This window comes from Cyprinus carpio, chromosome B18 (genome assembly GCF_018340385.1).
Source record: "Cyprinus carpio isolate SPL01 chromosome B18, ASM1834038v1, whole genome shotgun sequence".
Taxonomy (NCBI): Eukaryota; Metazoa; Chordata; class Actinopteri; order Cypriniformes; family Cyprinidae; genus Cyprinus; species Cyprinus carpio.
The window spans coordinates 1,380,344-1,397,535 of NC_056614.1; the positions used below are offsets into that span (position 1 = coordinate 1,380,344).

A 17,192-nucleotide genomic window follows, 5' to 3' on the forward strand; every position below is an offset into this window, starting at 1 on the left:
GCACATACGGACACCTCGTGTATCGTGACAAACTACGCAACAATCTGTGCACATCCATTTTTCCACTGCAGGTTTGCTCAGTTAACCTTGCCCTGTAATTAGCACAGCAGACCACAGACATCCAGGCTTTTCCTTCCACATCTATTTTTAGCACAGGCGGGTTGTATTACCATCAGACCCAGCGCCTCCCACCACACCCGTCTCACGCTTCAAACGCCCGCACTAATACAGTAATGACCCTCCCCTCCAACACACAAGAGCTGCTTTCATGGAAAACAAGAGCTTTAAGAGCCAACAATTACCTCACAGCACCTTTAAAGCACACAAACTCTGACAGAGATGTTTTGTAAATCAAGCTTTCAGACAAAACCACTTTGACAAACTTTTACTGTGTCAACGATGACCAAGAGATCCAGGAAAAATGTGCTAACAGATCAAAATTCTGTTCATGCCATTTACTATTTCAACAATAAATTGGAGTGGAAATATAATTGTTACGAAATGAAAAACTAAACTAAAACTAAAACTAAACTAAACCTAACTTTAAACTAAACTTTAAACCAAAACCTAAACTAAACTTTAAACTAAATACTATAAACTAAACTGAACAAAAGTTTACACTAAAAACTATATAAAGTTTAAACTAAAGCCAAACTAAACTTTAAACTAAAAATTTTAAACTAAACAAAACTTTAAACTATACACTATAATACATAAACTATAAACTTTAAACTAAACTAAACTTTAAAAACTATAATTTTTAAACTAAACTAAACTTTAAACTAAAAACTTTAAACTATACACTATAAAATATATACTATAAACTTTAAACTAAACTAAGCTTTAAAAACTTAAAACTTTAAACTAAACTTAAAACTAAAAACTTTAAACTATACACTATAAAATATATACTATAAACTTTAAACTAAACTTTAAAAACTAAAAACTTTAAACTAAAAACTGAAAACTTTAAACTATCAACTTTAAACTTTAAACTAAACTAAACTAAACTAAACTAAACTAAACACTATCAACTTTAAACTTTAAACTTTAAACTAAACTAAACTAAACTAAACACTATCAACTTTAAACTTTAAACTTTAAACTAAACTAAACTAAACACTATCAACTTTAAACTTTAAACTAAACTAAACTAAACTAAACTAAACACTATCAACTTTAAACTTTAAACTTTAAACTAAACTAAACTAAACACTATCAACTTTAAACTTTTATTGCCAAAGTAGTGAACTAAACCAACTTTAAACTTTAAACTAAACTAAACTAAACTAAACTAAACTAAACTATCAGCACACTGAAAATTATAGCTCCAAAAACATTTTTGGGTCTTTTGCAACTCAAAATTATTTTAATTATTTTAATTAATCAGTTATTAAATAAAATATATTTTTAGTTTGATAAAAAAAGTTTGCAACAATATCAATACTATTATAAAAATATCTACTTTAAGGTTTGGTTTTCGGGCAAGTGCATCCAGAATTTTTATTTCAGAGCATTGCTAATAATAATAATAATAATAATAATAATAATAATAATAATAATAATAATAATAATAATAATAATAGTTTACCTGTTAATATTTATTATTTTAAATACTTACAAATACTAACTTACTATGTCAGTGTTAAGTGATCGCTGATGATGTTTTATTCTGAATTACTGGTCATATTTGTTATATGGAAACATTTGCTTCATACATACACATATCAGCAAGATCATGACATATATGAGCAGATCAAAACCTCTAACGGGGAGATTCTCATATCAGCTGTGTTTCTTATATATCATATCTTAGTTTGTTGTTTTTATCCTACAGCACGGCAGTCCAATAACAGCAGCGCGATATAAAGCAGCGTCTGTGTCCATCTGAAAGGACAGACCGACCTGCTCTTTAGACAGCTGCTCCCATGTTGTTTGACTCCGGGGCCCGGGGCCAGTTTAGGCTCTGCTCACAGAGAGTGGCCTTGTTGCCTAAATGAAGAGGCCCGACCTAAAACCTCAGCCAGAGGCCAGCGCTGCTAAACACACAGAGATTCACGTCCACACGCTGACCACTAACACACGGAGTCTGCAGTGACCGCAGAGATGGTCTGGGGCCGTTTTGTGGAGGATTTCATTACCTGAAGCACGATAAAACATTTATATCTAAAGAAAAAGAAATGTTGGGTATAATTTGTGACCTGGACCACAAAACCAGTCATAAGGGTCAATTGTCTGAAAGCTGAATAAATAATCTCTCCATTGATGTGTGGTTTGTTAGGAGGACAATATTTGGACGAGATACAACTATTTGAAAATCTGGAATCTGAGGGAGCAAAAAAATCTAAATACTGAGAAAATCATCTTTAAAGTTGTTCAAATGAAGTTCTTAGCAATGCATATTACTAATCAAAAATTAAGTTTTGATATATTTACGGTAGGAAATTTACAAAATATATTCAAGGAACATGATCTTTACTTAATATCCTAATGATTTGTGGCATACAAGAAAAATTTATAATTTTGACCCATACAATGTATTGTTGTCTATTGCTACAAATATACCTGTGCTGCTTATGACTGCTTCTGTGCTGCAGGGTCACTTTTATGAATTGATTTTCCAGTTTGCAGCATCCACAAATTCCCTCTGTCTCCATGCAAAGTTAGTCTTTTTGGATTCTTTTGTTCCCTTTTCAGCCCATTTAGACAAACAGTTCCTGATTCCTGGAAAAGCATGGCACTAAAGCCAGGAAGTGCCCTCTGGAAACAGCTTTTAGGGGGAAGTCATTGTGAGGGTGTTTAATGGTGCGTTTCATCTTGAACGACACGTAATGAATGTCAAGAGTTTGAGGACAATCAGCAGGAGAAACCTGGAGTCCAGAGTGAAGCGTGGCAGAACAACGGAAAAAATCCCTTATTTCAGGGTTTCACAAACATTGTTTTGTAAAACTTAGTCGAGCTGTTTAGTCAGACTTGCCAAACTAAATTTTAACTTAAAGATTTTATTTTTTTAGAATGAATATTTTAGTAATTTACAACAAATTCATGCTCACGGTTCTCTGATGTAAATAGTTTATTTATTTATTTTTATTTTTTATTACTTATGCATATGACTGCATATTGATGCTTCTGAAACCAATTAAAATCTCTTTTGGGGTTTATTATTTCTATTTCAATGATTAAAATGAAGAGAAATATATTTATGCTGTCAAATATTTCATGCTACACTACAAATTACCAAACTTCATCTCTTAAATTCTGCACTTTCAAACGCTCAAACCCTTGAGCTTCTAACAATTCAAATCCTTAAGCTTTTATTTTGAGGAATAACTGGTAAAATTCTGTAAACTTCCACACAACATTATTTTGCTAAATTGTGCATTTGATTTTACAAATTATAAACAACTTGTGAAGCCCCATTTGGGAGCCTGCATTATCCGACAGTGATGTAAGGGCACTTTTGGTTTGTTATTGGTTTTCCAGATTTGATTTTGCATTAATTTCTTAAAGGCATTTTATTTTTTTTTTTTATGATAGACTGCTCTCGTTCACTGTGCAATCACATCTGTCTGCCATTCGTGCAATGTTCTAAGAGACACAGAAACAAAGGAGGATTCAAACACTTGAACAGCTGTAAGTCCAGAGGCCCACGAGAGAAGCTGCAGCCGTTCACAGAGCAACTGCTGCCCGATGGTTAAAGAATGCAGCTTCATTCTAGAATCACAAATTCACTCCAAATCCTGTTTGAAATGTAAATCACACTGTAGACGTTCTGCTTCCAACTCACTGACTAACACAATCACAACATATCATAAAATTTCAAAAGAGTGTATTGTACACCCCTACAGAGTACACGCATCCATGAAGTCTAGTAGGCTCAGTGGTAGAGCATTGCGTTAGCAGCGCAAAAGGTTGTGGGTTCGATTCCCAGGGAACACGTTAGGAAAAAAAAAAAAGTGCACTGTAAGTTGCTTTGGATAAAAGCGTCTGCTAAATGCATAAATGTAAAAAAATGGCTTTATACAGGTAAAAATAGCCATAAAAATGTAAACATCAATTTGAACTTATTGGAAAAGTATATTTCTGTCACTGTCGTGAACCATGAAGAATATCAAAAACTTTAGGAGTCAAGATACTGGCACAATATCACACTCAGCAAAATATTGTCTAATTATACCAGAAAATCTGTGTATATATATATATATATATATATATATATATATATATATATATATATATATATATATATATATATATATATATATATATATATATATATATAATTTATTTATTTATTTAGGCAATATCGCACACCCCTAGTTTACACAAATTATGCACCAAAGGCTGACTGTGCCACAGCCATCAGGCCAAGCACAAAACAAGCAAGCAGTGACAAGTCAATTACTGCAGATGACCGCTCAGTGTGGTCTGATTGCTGACCTGCCTGTATTTGACTCCATTTATGGTTACTAAAACAGGCTCTAGCACGCTTCTTTTCCTCAGAATAGTCTCTTAGCCATGCCTGTGGTTTTCAGGAAAGTCAAATGATGGAATAGACGTTTCGGCTTAATCGCCGTTCCCAGCTTCCTTCCCGGGATCACAATCGAACAATGAACTACAGACTCCCGAAAGGAGATGCAGAGATGTAGATGCAGACAGACATGAAGTCCAAGAAAGCATTTCTGATGCTCTTTGTGGGAACAAGACGAGCTCAGCTGTTATGAATGGCCGTGTAAGATACAATCAGAGACTGGTGTGGCTCTCAGACTGTGAAATGTGAAAAGTTTGTTGCAATTAGGAACATTTGACTGGGTCGGAATCAAGCCTATTTTTATTCTCAGGGCATGTTCTCTGGCAAATACTCAGTAGCTACATGCCTTGTCCATTATGGGCGAGACACAATGAAAAACATTCCACTGACTCGCTGACGCATTTTCAGAGTCAAGACGGAGATAAAATGCATTCCGTGCTTTATTAATGCTTTATTCAAAATCCAAAAAAGCATGGTATTTGACTCTAAAGTAAAAGTATTTAATGCATAAAACAGCAAAAGGCATAGTGTGACACCCTGAGCCACTAAAAAATGCATTTTTTTTTTTTTTTTTTTTTTTGTGTTTGCAACTTGGTGCATTTATATAAAGCAGCATCTCCAGCAGAATCTCAACTATTTAAACTATTCCAAAACATGAGAATCCTACGTACGAACTGACCTTCAGGTTCAGAAAAATGCCAAACACGTCAGGAATAAACCTTACTGAGGGGGTAGAGAAACATGCCTTAAATCCCGAATTAATAAACAAGCATTTTAATGGGCGTGAAAGAAGAAAGCAGTGTGGTTTAATTTGCTAACTGGGTTAATCCTTTCGCTCTGTTGCAACACTTAAAAGGCAAAGTCACTTAGCAAACCTCTTCAAACTAGGGAGTCTCCGCATATTTCCTCAGACGCTGATCCCACCTAAAACACATTAGCAAATCTGCGAGGTTAAGTTGAGCCGATATGAACCAAGAAACAGCTTTCTGACTCCAGACTGACTGACCGATGCTCCAGGCCTGAAAAGTGCCATTTAAAAGACTATTATAGAAACATCAAATTAGTCCTTTCTCTGAAAAGCCACAGTCTGTGGGAACGCAGGAACGCCAAGACTGTTTTTCAAGAGACTAAAATGAGATGCTTTAGTATACAGCTATAAGAGAGCGGTGGTTTATTTCACCTGCAAACTGTGCATTAAATCACAAATCCAGATGTTTAAAGTTCATGCAAAGTGTGGCATACTTGGTATGGCATACTGCTATAATGTTGCCTATCTACAGTGCAAGTAAATGCAAGTGTTAAATGCAACTTTCTAACTGGTTGCAACTTATTTAAAGACTGATAACTAGACTCTCCTCTCCTCCTAACACTTATTCAACACATGCACATTTGCATTTATAAAGTATGCAATAATCCCTAGAGTTGATAATTACATATTTAATGTAAAATGAAAACACAAGCACAATGGAGAGTTATGGCTGGCCATGATAATCTCTGAATGGTCCGTGCTCACTGCAGCTGCGCACACAGAATGAGGGTTTGTTAAATGATTAACTGATAGACAGAGCTCTCTTCTTTACACCTCACCTGAGGCCACTGAACGATCCCAGACCCGGAGTCAGACTGTACCTGTTCACTTATTCACTAAAACTGTGCACCTGAGCATCAATCAGCAAGATATTAGCCTCCATTGTAATCTGGAAAACACACAGCCTAAATATCATGATTAAACCACACTCTGGATAAAAAGTGCAGACTAAATAACAAATAAAGCATTAGGATGGGTCTCAAAACCTACTGTGCTGCCTACCTAGACAGCATTCCACGGACTGCATAAAAAAAATAAATAAATAAATAAATAAATAAATAAATAAATACAAGCAGCTAATTGTAATGCTAATATTTATTTATTTATTCATTTTATATATATATATGTTTTGGTGATCTAGTGTGCATACTTTTGTACAGACTGTGACTGGCATATATGGTGTGTGTGTGTGTGTGTGTGTGTGTGTGTGTGTGTGTGTGTGTGTGTGTGTGTGTGTGTGTGTGTGTGTATATATATATATATATATATATATATATATATATATATATATATATATATATATATTAACTCTCTGTAATCCATTTTCATGGAAATTAGTCTTTTTGTCTCCACTGCTGGTACAACATACACATACACCTTATTCACAACACACACACGCGCACCTGTACATCCATAACAGAAAAAAAGAAAAGAAAAAACACTAATAAGTCAACAACAATTATTCAAACTGATTGACAATAGGACAACTGACTAAAAACATGTATAAAAAGAAAAATATTACAAATATATGCATTGCTCTATGCATCATATTGCACTTTCCTAATACAGTTTAATGTGTGAAGGGTGCAAAGAAATATATATTATTCCATAACATCATTTCTATCCATATAAAATCTCACATTCATTTGATCATTTCATTTTCTTTAAAACATGGTGCTTTTTGTAAGTGGTTGCTGATTCAGTGCATACTGCATTTTTATTTATTTTTTTTTATTCATATTCATATTCATATTAGCTACACTTTCAACAACACAAACGGTGAATGCAGGTATCTGACAGCAGCAGGTCAACAAAGAGGGACTAAACTCATCACTAGATGGACTTAGAATGAATGCTGTATCACATATATCACAATAACTTTTTTTGGGGGGGGGGCACTTTATAAAGCACTTTCGGCGTAATTTATATATAAACCGTGTATATGGTGTCTAAAAATACCGGTGCACCTTCTGGTCCACTGACACAGAAATAACCGCGCTGGCCCAGCCGCAGTTCAGTCTAATAATAACTCATCTATATGAGCCCCGTGAGGAAATATAGTGCATCATTACAGCCTGAAGAAACCTGGCAAACACGCAAATTACACACACAATAAACCTGAGCTGCTAACAATTAAAAGTCAGTGGTAAGTTCATTCTGTCCCACAGGCTTCCAGAGCAGTGCGCTGCGGAGAACTTGAGCGAGTAATCATTGCTATCATTAGAGGAGCACAGGAGACCGATAACGATACCTCAGCACTTTGCCAACCGCCTGAAGCACCATTTTACAGCTTAATCCGTTTTTTGGGGATCTCTGCATGAGAGTGCTGTCATCTCCGACCATGTTTCCAAGCGCCTCTGAACGAGATCATAGATTCTGATCCAGAGAACCCAGAGTTCGCTCTGCTGTGCTTCTCCCGCAGCTGAACTTCTGGCCAATCACAGAGCGGATGGGAGGGGCCAAGGCACAATGTCTGGAATGTAGGAAACCTCATGCATGTGACTCTCACACACACACTGGACGCAGAGAACCATGTGCTCCATCTGGGTACAGTAGAGCTGGACTTCCCCCAAAACACACATGATTCCCATCTCTCTACTGGAATAATATAATGCACATACATATATATATATATATATATATATTTAATGCTTCTATATTGATTATGGTGCATCATAACACCGCTATAATGTGTCAACTACCAATGAATCATTTCCTTAACCGGTTGCTTCACCGCATGTTGTGACGTACTGGATGCTGCTGTTGTGCAGTTCGTGTTATGACAATGTAATTTACAGTGGAACATCAGGCTGGAATCCTCCTGCAGAGCTCGAAGGCATGTTAAGACTCGACACTGGAAAGCCAGAAGGGCCGGTCTGGCCCCGGGACTAGTATTTTAGTTCTCTAACAGCATGCCAAGACAGACAAACACATGCTAGAGACTCGCAGCCTCTCTGGCTCCACGCATGGGCCCTCTTTAGCTTTCCTGCTAATATATAAAATAAAAATAAGCATGTATACCCTCTATTTTTATATATATACAGTACATGCATAGAAGACGACTTATTTTTAGGCATCCATGAAGCATATACAAGAAGGTCAAAATGCTAAAAGTGTTAAAATACTGGCTGCTTCTTTCAATCCAAACACTGTTGTCAGCCTTCAATTATTACTGCATAAGCCTTAAAAGGTCAGCCTGAAATAAATGCTGGAAAAAGTGCTTTCTAAAAGGAGGCATGGACGTCAGGTTGTAGGTGGGAGTGGTGAAATAATGAGGTGTGTGTGAGCGCTGAGTCTTCACAGGCTGTGTTTGTCCAGGAGGGCAGAACCCAGGGGCGGGGGGGCAGACAGAGAGGGCTTTCATTGCCTCTACAGGTGAGAGAAAATGAAAGAGCAGCTCGCGAAAGCAGTGACGCAAACGTGTAGATGTCGCGGCGCGGTGAATGTTTTCTTAGTAAACTCAATGCTGTAGGAATTTGAGATTTGTTAACTTTTATTTTGGTGGTCTGGTGGTCAAGACCTGTGAGTTTCAGAGTGTGTTGGACAGTAGTTATTAATGTTCTGCATTTCTGTTTAGAGCTGTGCGCGCTGAAGACGACCAGAACAATGAAGCATTTGATAGCAGGTTTATAATCAATGGGATTTAACTCATCAGATTTATCTTGTATAGAACACACTTTATACAACATAATGTTAATATTACGACTTATAGGCTATCTGCACAAAATGCCCCGAATGCACATGAACATGTCTGCGCTGCTCTGAAAGAATGAAACTCCAACAACGTGCAGAAACATGGCAACTAAACTCTTCTGTATCATCCGCACCACAAGAATGCGCTGTTTTATTTGAAAGCAAAGCTAAATACATGTAGAAACAGCGCATTCTTGTGGCGCGGATGACACAGAAGAGCATACAGTGATATGGAGAGACACAGAGGAGACCGCTGACAAAGAAATTATTGAATAAAGTCGTTATTTTTGTTTTCTTCACTTACAAAAAGTGTTCCCGTCACTTCACATAACCCAGATTGTACGTCTGATGGCAGATGGAGTATTCTGACGATGCTTTTCATACTTTCCTGGACCTTGACTCTGTTATTTATTTGACTGACTGTCTATGGGACAGTCACAGGCCTCCCGGTTTTCATCTAAAATATCTTAAATTGTGTTCGGAAGACGAACTGAGCTTTTACAGGTTTGGAACGACATGAGGGTAAGTGATTAATGACAAAATTTTCATTTTGGGATGGAGTAACTCTTTAAGTATATGACAGTCTCAGTGATAGCTATTAATATTCTGCTTTGTTGTTTGTCCTGTCTGAAGAGATAATCACCATACAATGAAGCACTTTATTGCAGCGCAACTCAACCAAATGCATCCTATACAAAATAAGTGATATATACACAATATATATTGCAACTTACAGTTCCACAAAAGGCTGTGTGGGCCGCTTAAGCGAACTGGTCTGTGCTAGTCATGAAGATGTAACTGTGCCTGTGGATGTATTTTTTTCCTTAATAATCCCTTTACAATGGTGTCAAGTTCCCCTTTGCAAACACGCCAACATAGAGCTCAATATCCAGTTTTGAGAAACGATCATTGTTTGATCAGAAGCAGCGAGTACCTGGTGAAGAGCGTCCACAGAAGACCATGAGGGTTTTCGAGGCTCTCAACCGGCGGATCTTCTTCGGCTTTCGCCATTCGTGAACCTCTCAGATCATTCCTCGCAACACGAACAATGTCTTTTCCCATGCATTCGGCAGAAACAAGCATCAACACGTCAGCTTTATGTGCATGGGGTGAAACCAGCTGAAGCTACGGCTGTGGTTTCTGGATAAGTTCCTCTCTCGTCTGCTGCTGCTGATAAGGAGGTCTAAACCATGAAGATTAACATGCACTTGACCGAAGCGTGAAGTCGTCAGCATATAACCATTAATGGACAGCAATATGCATCGTGGATATTATCATATTGAGAATCTGCACTTCGGCAATGAAGTTTGCACAACTAGAGCACGCTTTGAGCACTATATAGCCTAATGCTTACAGAGTGCTGTGGGAATATTCAGGGGTTAAAGTTCCTCTTTTGAGGGTTTGTACTTTCACTGCTTCCTGTTCCTTGAGAAATTAATACTTTTATTCATCAAGGACGCATTAAATTGATCAAAAGTGACAGTACAGACATTTATAATGTTACAAAAATGTTTCCATTTTAAATAAATGCTGTTCTTTTGAACTTTCTATTCATCTGTGAATCCTGAAAAATAAAATATATCACAGTTTCCACAAAAATATTGTTCAGCACAACTGTGTTCAACATTGATAATAATCAGAAATGTTTCTTGAGCAGCAAATCATCATATTAGAATGATTTCTGAAGATCATGTGACACTGAAGACTGGAGTAATGATGCTGAAAATACAGCTGCACATCACAGAAATAAATTACAGTTTAAACAAAGTGTTTTTTCTACTTTTATATAATAAAGTAATAAAACAGGATATGGATGAATAAATGGCACATAAAGTCAACAAAGCAGTGGTTTCTGTTACGTCCAACAGTCTAATGTGTATTTATACTCTATACTGTATTTATACAAACACAGCTGAGATAAACAGTAAACAATCTAATTAAGAGCATTAATCTCACTACTTATCCCTGTGAAAAAGAAGTGTGCTTAATTATATTCAATGTGCACTTGTAGTGTACTTCAAATCTTAAAAATGGATAACAAAACTACTTGCAGATAATGCAATATTAATGATCTAAAAGACTACTTAAGTGCACTTGAAGAGAGAAGCTTTCATGGCTGTTTCTTAACACACTTAAGTAGACTTTTAAAAAGTGAATTTTGTAATAACTTAAGTACATTTTAAGTCATTGTTTTAATCATCTTTTGTCATGCTTTCACTTATTTAGATTGATTGTTGACTAACAAAGCACATGTAAAGTAATTTAATATATATTTTTTTTACTGTAGTGTGTTGCTAGACATTACATTTAATTTAATATTTTAAGACAAAAATTGCAACTCGATCATTACTAATGTGTAGTTAAAAATATATTTAAATACATGGCACGAGTTTCAATAGAAATGACATTTAGAAAAGTATATTTTAGCTGATCGTAAATGCTTGTCAGTAACTTTAACAATATTTCAAAGACAATAGAAGTAATTATGAAATTAAAGGTATTCTGAAGTCCTAATTGTGTGGGTCAAAAAGGACAAGTTCAACTATAACACATTTTCATTTAATTCTAAAAAAAATGACATGCAGTGTCTAAAAACAATACATTCAGTTCACACTTAAGTATTCTTTTAAAGCATATTACCTCCGTAATTCACAGCTAGGACTACGTGGTTGTGTGGTTATCTTTATGGAAGGCTAAACATCTCTCAAATATCACTGGATTGGTGCTTCTGCTTTCTGAGCCACAATCCATCTCCCTTTCATTAGCATTTCATTAGCCACTAATTGTGAGCAAGGTCGACTGATCCGAGACAGAAATAGATGAGGCCGTCTCTTAACCCTTCTCTGCCCTTGCTTGAGCAACAAAAATAACCATTTCAGCGCTTTCTGAAGCCTGAATCTTCCTAAAAGGCGATGCTGGTGCTGGAATCGGGGACACACTACAGCAGTGTTTGCTTCAGAGGTGTGGACTCTCATCGGCTCCTCCCAGACCAGCCTGTGCGTGAAAACTAAACACTGCACATCTTAGCATCAGGTCATCCCAAACGGGAATGTGAGGACGTGCTAGACTCGACTCGCCCTCGGGACGGCGGGCAGAGACTCCGGAGTGAGACCTGATTGGTTACTGAGCAAAAGCTGGGGAATGCTCGAAGACGATCTCGGCCACAATGTGACGATAAATCAAAGACGAATCAACTCTACAGCACATCCATCTCATCCTCGGTTTACCATGACAGAGATTCCAAAAATAGAGCCATGCTAATGAATCCCACACTCTGAAAAACAACAGAGGATTTGAGTAGTGCACACACACTCACACTCACACACACACACACACACACACACACACACACACACACACACACACACACACACACACACACACACACACACACACACACACACACACACACACAGCTGTCTATTGTAGAAGGCAGAAATGTGAACTGTAATCTAGTCTGGAAGGCTGATATTCATTATCAAAAACTGCTATTAATATTCCTTATTATTGCTGGGAAATAAGACATTTATGAAGCTTTGAGGAAAAGTTTAGATAACAACAACAACAACAACAATAATAATAATAATTATTATTATTAATTATTACTATTATTATTATTATTATTATTATTATTATTGTTATTATTATTATTATTATATTATTATTATTATTATTTATTACTATTATTTATTATTACTATTATTATTATTATTGCTATTATTATTATTATTATTATTATTATTATTATTACTACTATTATTACTATTATTATTGTTATTACTATTACTATTACTATTATTATTTATTATTATTACTACTACTATTACTATTACTATTATTATTATTATTGTTATTATTATTATTATTATTATTATTATTATTATTACTATTATTATTATTATTATGCAGGGGACAGACACTTTTACACTATTTTCACAAGCATAATCTCATATTTTAATTAAGTAGTCAAAGGAATGGTTAAAAAAATATTTTTTTTATTTTAATAAAAATAAATAAATTAAAAATATTTAAATAAATAAATATTTAAATTTAAATAAATATATAAATAAATATAAATATATAAATAAATACATAACACAAACAAACAAACAAATAAACAAACAGACAAACAAACATTTAGTAAACTTGAATGGTTCATAAAAATATTACTATTATAATTAATAAATGTGCATTCATGTTAATACTAATGTTTATTGTAATGCTTAGAATTAGGAGACAGAAAATTCAACAGTTTTTCATGAACATAATCTCATAAAATCTCATATTATATATATATATCACATTTAGAAAACTAAGAATCATTCGTTCATTCAGAAATAAATTTACTATGACTTGCGTTAAATGAAATGTGATGTTTCTGGCATCCACTATTCACCATATCTGATTATCAGTGAATAAGGACAAAAACACTTTCAAAGTGTGTTTAGTGTTTCTCAGAGCTGAGCAGTGCATGAACAATATGAACACTCGAGGTAGAAACAGAAAAACATCTGAAATCTAAGTAGAAAAAGTGCTAAAGCGTGTAAAAGATGCTCTGCATTGCGTGTAATATTATCAAACATTCCCTTGAGGGCTGACTGGCGACTCCGATGACCCCGACTGAAATATTAATGAATCCTTTACTTCATCTCAGCAGAGGGTTAATGCATCGTATTAAACACTCGTCTCACTGCACCGCACACTCCTCCCGGTTCAACCCTCTTCCGTCTCCACAGACCCTAGAGAGGGGACACAGCCGCTCCGAACCCACAGCAGAAGAACTAAAGGTGGCCTTTCAGCAACACTTTGCTTTCTTGAAAATACACTTGAAGGCAACTGAACTTAAATTGACACGTTTTATTAATCTACAATAAAACATGCACTCATTATAGAGTGAAGTAATCAATTAATCAAATTAGTGCATATTTCTTAACACGTATGCTCATATATCGCACACAGCAATACCGAAGCACTGTCTGGAAGCACGTGGCTAGAGTTTAAAGAGCAAAGCACCAGTGTTTCAGCTCCATCTGCTGGAACAGAGACGTTTCTCAACCTTTACCACTTCTGCATTACACAGCCCAACATCCCAGAATGCAATGCACACAACCTAACCCTCTCTGTGTGACAAATGAACCCAGATCTTTCGTGATCCATTAACGAATCAGACTGCATTTTTTTTAGACAAAATTAGACAAAAAAGGGGACATTTTTGTTCCAGAAATGAGATTTAGAGTGGTACTCATTTAAATAAAATAGAAACATTAATATATTTTTTAATTAGCTACTAAATATGTAATACAATTTAATAACATTAACTTGTATTATTATTATTATTATTATTATTATTATTATTATTATTATTATTATTATTATTATTATTATTATTATTCATAATAACAACAACAATAATAATAATAATAATAATAATAATAATTATTAATTATTAAAAATATAGTAATTAATTATATTTTGAAACAATATTCAAAACGTTTATAGACGCATTTTTTTATATAAAGCCAGAATGCAGCACTTACCGAATTAAACAAACAGAATTAAAAAAATCAGTTATTTATTATAATATGTCATTAATTAATAATATTAATATATTGTAGTAATTAATATGCAAAACATGTTTCTAAGTGCAATTTTCTGTTTACATTTCCTTAACGAAAGCTAGAATACATCTCTTACTGAATACATATACACACACCTACACACACACGTATATATTATTAATAATGTAATAAATACAGAGCAACACACACACACACACACACACACACACACACACACACACACACACACACACACACACACACACACACATATATCAGTCCAAACACCAAACATGAGCAGTGTCTGAAAGTCTGCTTGTGAAGCTTCCGGTCTGATTCTGGCTCGTGGGTCGGATTTCACTTTGACTGACATTTCAATACAAGGAAATCTAAAGGCGATGCCAGTCGTGAGTGATTCACTGCAGTGTCTCCGAGAGAGCCAGGATCTGGATGCGTGAATGATATAGTTAGCCTAATCAGTGGCATTTACGCTCGCGCTATCGCACAGCTGAAGGTCATTTGTGGAAAGCAAAGCAGCAATATGGGAACGCACAAAGCTGTACAAACTGAGCCAGTTGTGAAAGAGCGAAGGCTAAGGACCCCCCCATGCCCCACTGCCAGCCAATCAGCCCAGCCTCACTGCTCCTCTCCAGCAGGTGGCTGAGGGGAAAGCACAAGAGACTGTGTGGATATAAGCCTTGAAGGCAAAACAAGCCGAGCCTGAACGCGGCGTCTCTGCATGTCCGGGCAGAGCAGGCTGTGTGTTTGTGAGACCAAACCAAACGCTATTACACTGCTTTAGCACATCCACTTGTGTGCGGTGTCTTACACCAGAAGTGCATGATGACATATTACAGATTTGATGTTCACATGAGCTGAAATGACATCTCAATAGCACAAAAGTGTGTGAGAAAATCACAGACAGCAACAGTAACTGAGATACAGAGAAGGGTCAATCAGTTTAGTACTTGCCAAAGAATTATGCAACCACCTAAAAATCCAGTAAACCAAGTAAAAAAGCATGCATGCATGCATAAATATATGCATTTAAGCTTAAATAAATGTATAGAAAAATAAATACATTTATAAAGAAATACTTGAATGCATAAATAAATAAATGCATAAACAAACAATTACAATTTTTTGAATAAATACATAAATGCATGAATGCATAAACAAATAAATGCATAAACACATTTAGAAAGAACATCCCATTCTCAGTCAATCTTTTGATGAATCAGGCTGTTTTTGTTATAATGTACCTTTGAGACGATAAGCGCATGAGCTCTGTTATAATGAGCTCACCATCGGCATCTACTGGTGCAGTTCACAGTTCAGGCCAAATTACTGATCTACAAAGCAGGAGGTCATATGGTAATGTCCTCATGTTGTGATGCCACATGAATACAGCATGAATATTCTATTTTCAATGATATGCGAAATCACTAAAAGCAATGATGGAGGGGCGGATGGATCTGTGCTCTAATCCTTCAGGAAGAGGGTTGGGATGAGAGCTGGAGACTGAAGAGAGGAGCTCCATCTCTACACGACCAGCAGCAGCAGCGCTGGATTACACAGGCATTAGCTGAAGTGCATTCCACAGCTGGCTAACGCTTACATAACGCTCCGATGATGCTGCATGCTCATCTTTGAAAGCCAAACGAAGGTGAAATTTGAATGAGATTTATGTCCAGTCCACCAAAATGTGATGCTTCAAAATGTTCATAAAGACATCATCAAAGAAATCCATATGAACGGAGCCATTTAATCCAACTGTTCCAAAGACACATGATTTCTGGATACAGTGAACAGATTTAATTCAGGCTTTCATTCACATCTAAACAAATTCAACGCACAAACACTGATCAACAGAAGCTCAAACACGAGCATCTGTTCACCAAAGTTACTTTTTAACAACAGTAAAAATATCCTCTTTTGTGTTTTACAGAAGAACAAAAGTCTTCTGAGTTTGGAACGGCATGAGGGTTAGCGATTGGTTTATTTTCACTTTTGGATGAACTAAATAATCAGATAAATATAGAATTGCTTGATAAATGAGCTATAATGTCATGTATGTTAAAGATGCCTTTAACTCCAATAGAGTCTCTTGCTCATACACTCATCTTCTTTCTTTCCAACATCACTGCTTGCTTTGTAATGAATTAATATCCATATTCATTAATATTATCCATTCAACAGAATCTTTGCAGTATCAAACTGAATCGACGCTGAACTAAACGTAGCTGAATAATGACAAGATTGTCTTCTGTAGAACTGAGATTGAATTGATGAATTCTACACCATTAATACTGTGATTATCCTGTTTATTAATGTGAAGCTGCTCTGAAATAATCTGTATTATATAAAAGTGCTATGCATCTTGACTTGAAGTGTCCATCCAAAGCCAAGCCAGAAACTTTTAATGAGAAAAGAATAGATTTCTGAGTAAACATTCCCTCCACCAGATTTATTAACATTACGCTTAAATGGACAATTGTAGGGAAGTATGGAAAAATATACTATGGAAGTCAATGGCTACCAACATTTAGTTACAGTTACCAACATTCTTCAAAATATCTTCTTCTGTGCTCAGCAGAATAAA

The 17,192-nt window shown here is 35.6% G+C and overlaps 1 protein-coding gene across 3 annotated transcripts in view; it reads right to left on the minus strand.

Moving 5' to 3' along the window:
- Positions 1–17,192, minus strand: part of LOC109109021 (MOB kinase activator 2-like) — a 40,970-nt gene that overhangs the window by 10,155 nt on the left and 13,623 nt on the right. The window contains exon 1 of one of the 3 annotated variants that reach the window (XM_042743404.1): positions 9,967–10,293. The exons of 1 other annotated variant lie outside the window; for it this stretch is intronic. In XM_042743404.1, the coding sequence (XP_042599338.1) occupies positions 9,967–10,115 (149 nt within the window). In that variant the 5' untranslated portion in view covers positions 10,116–10,293. Of the gene's footprint in view, positions 1–7,590; positions 7,874–9,966; positions 10,294–17,192 lie in introns of those variants that run through there. One more of the 3 variants, XM_042743405.1, reaches the window with a different exon arrangement.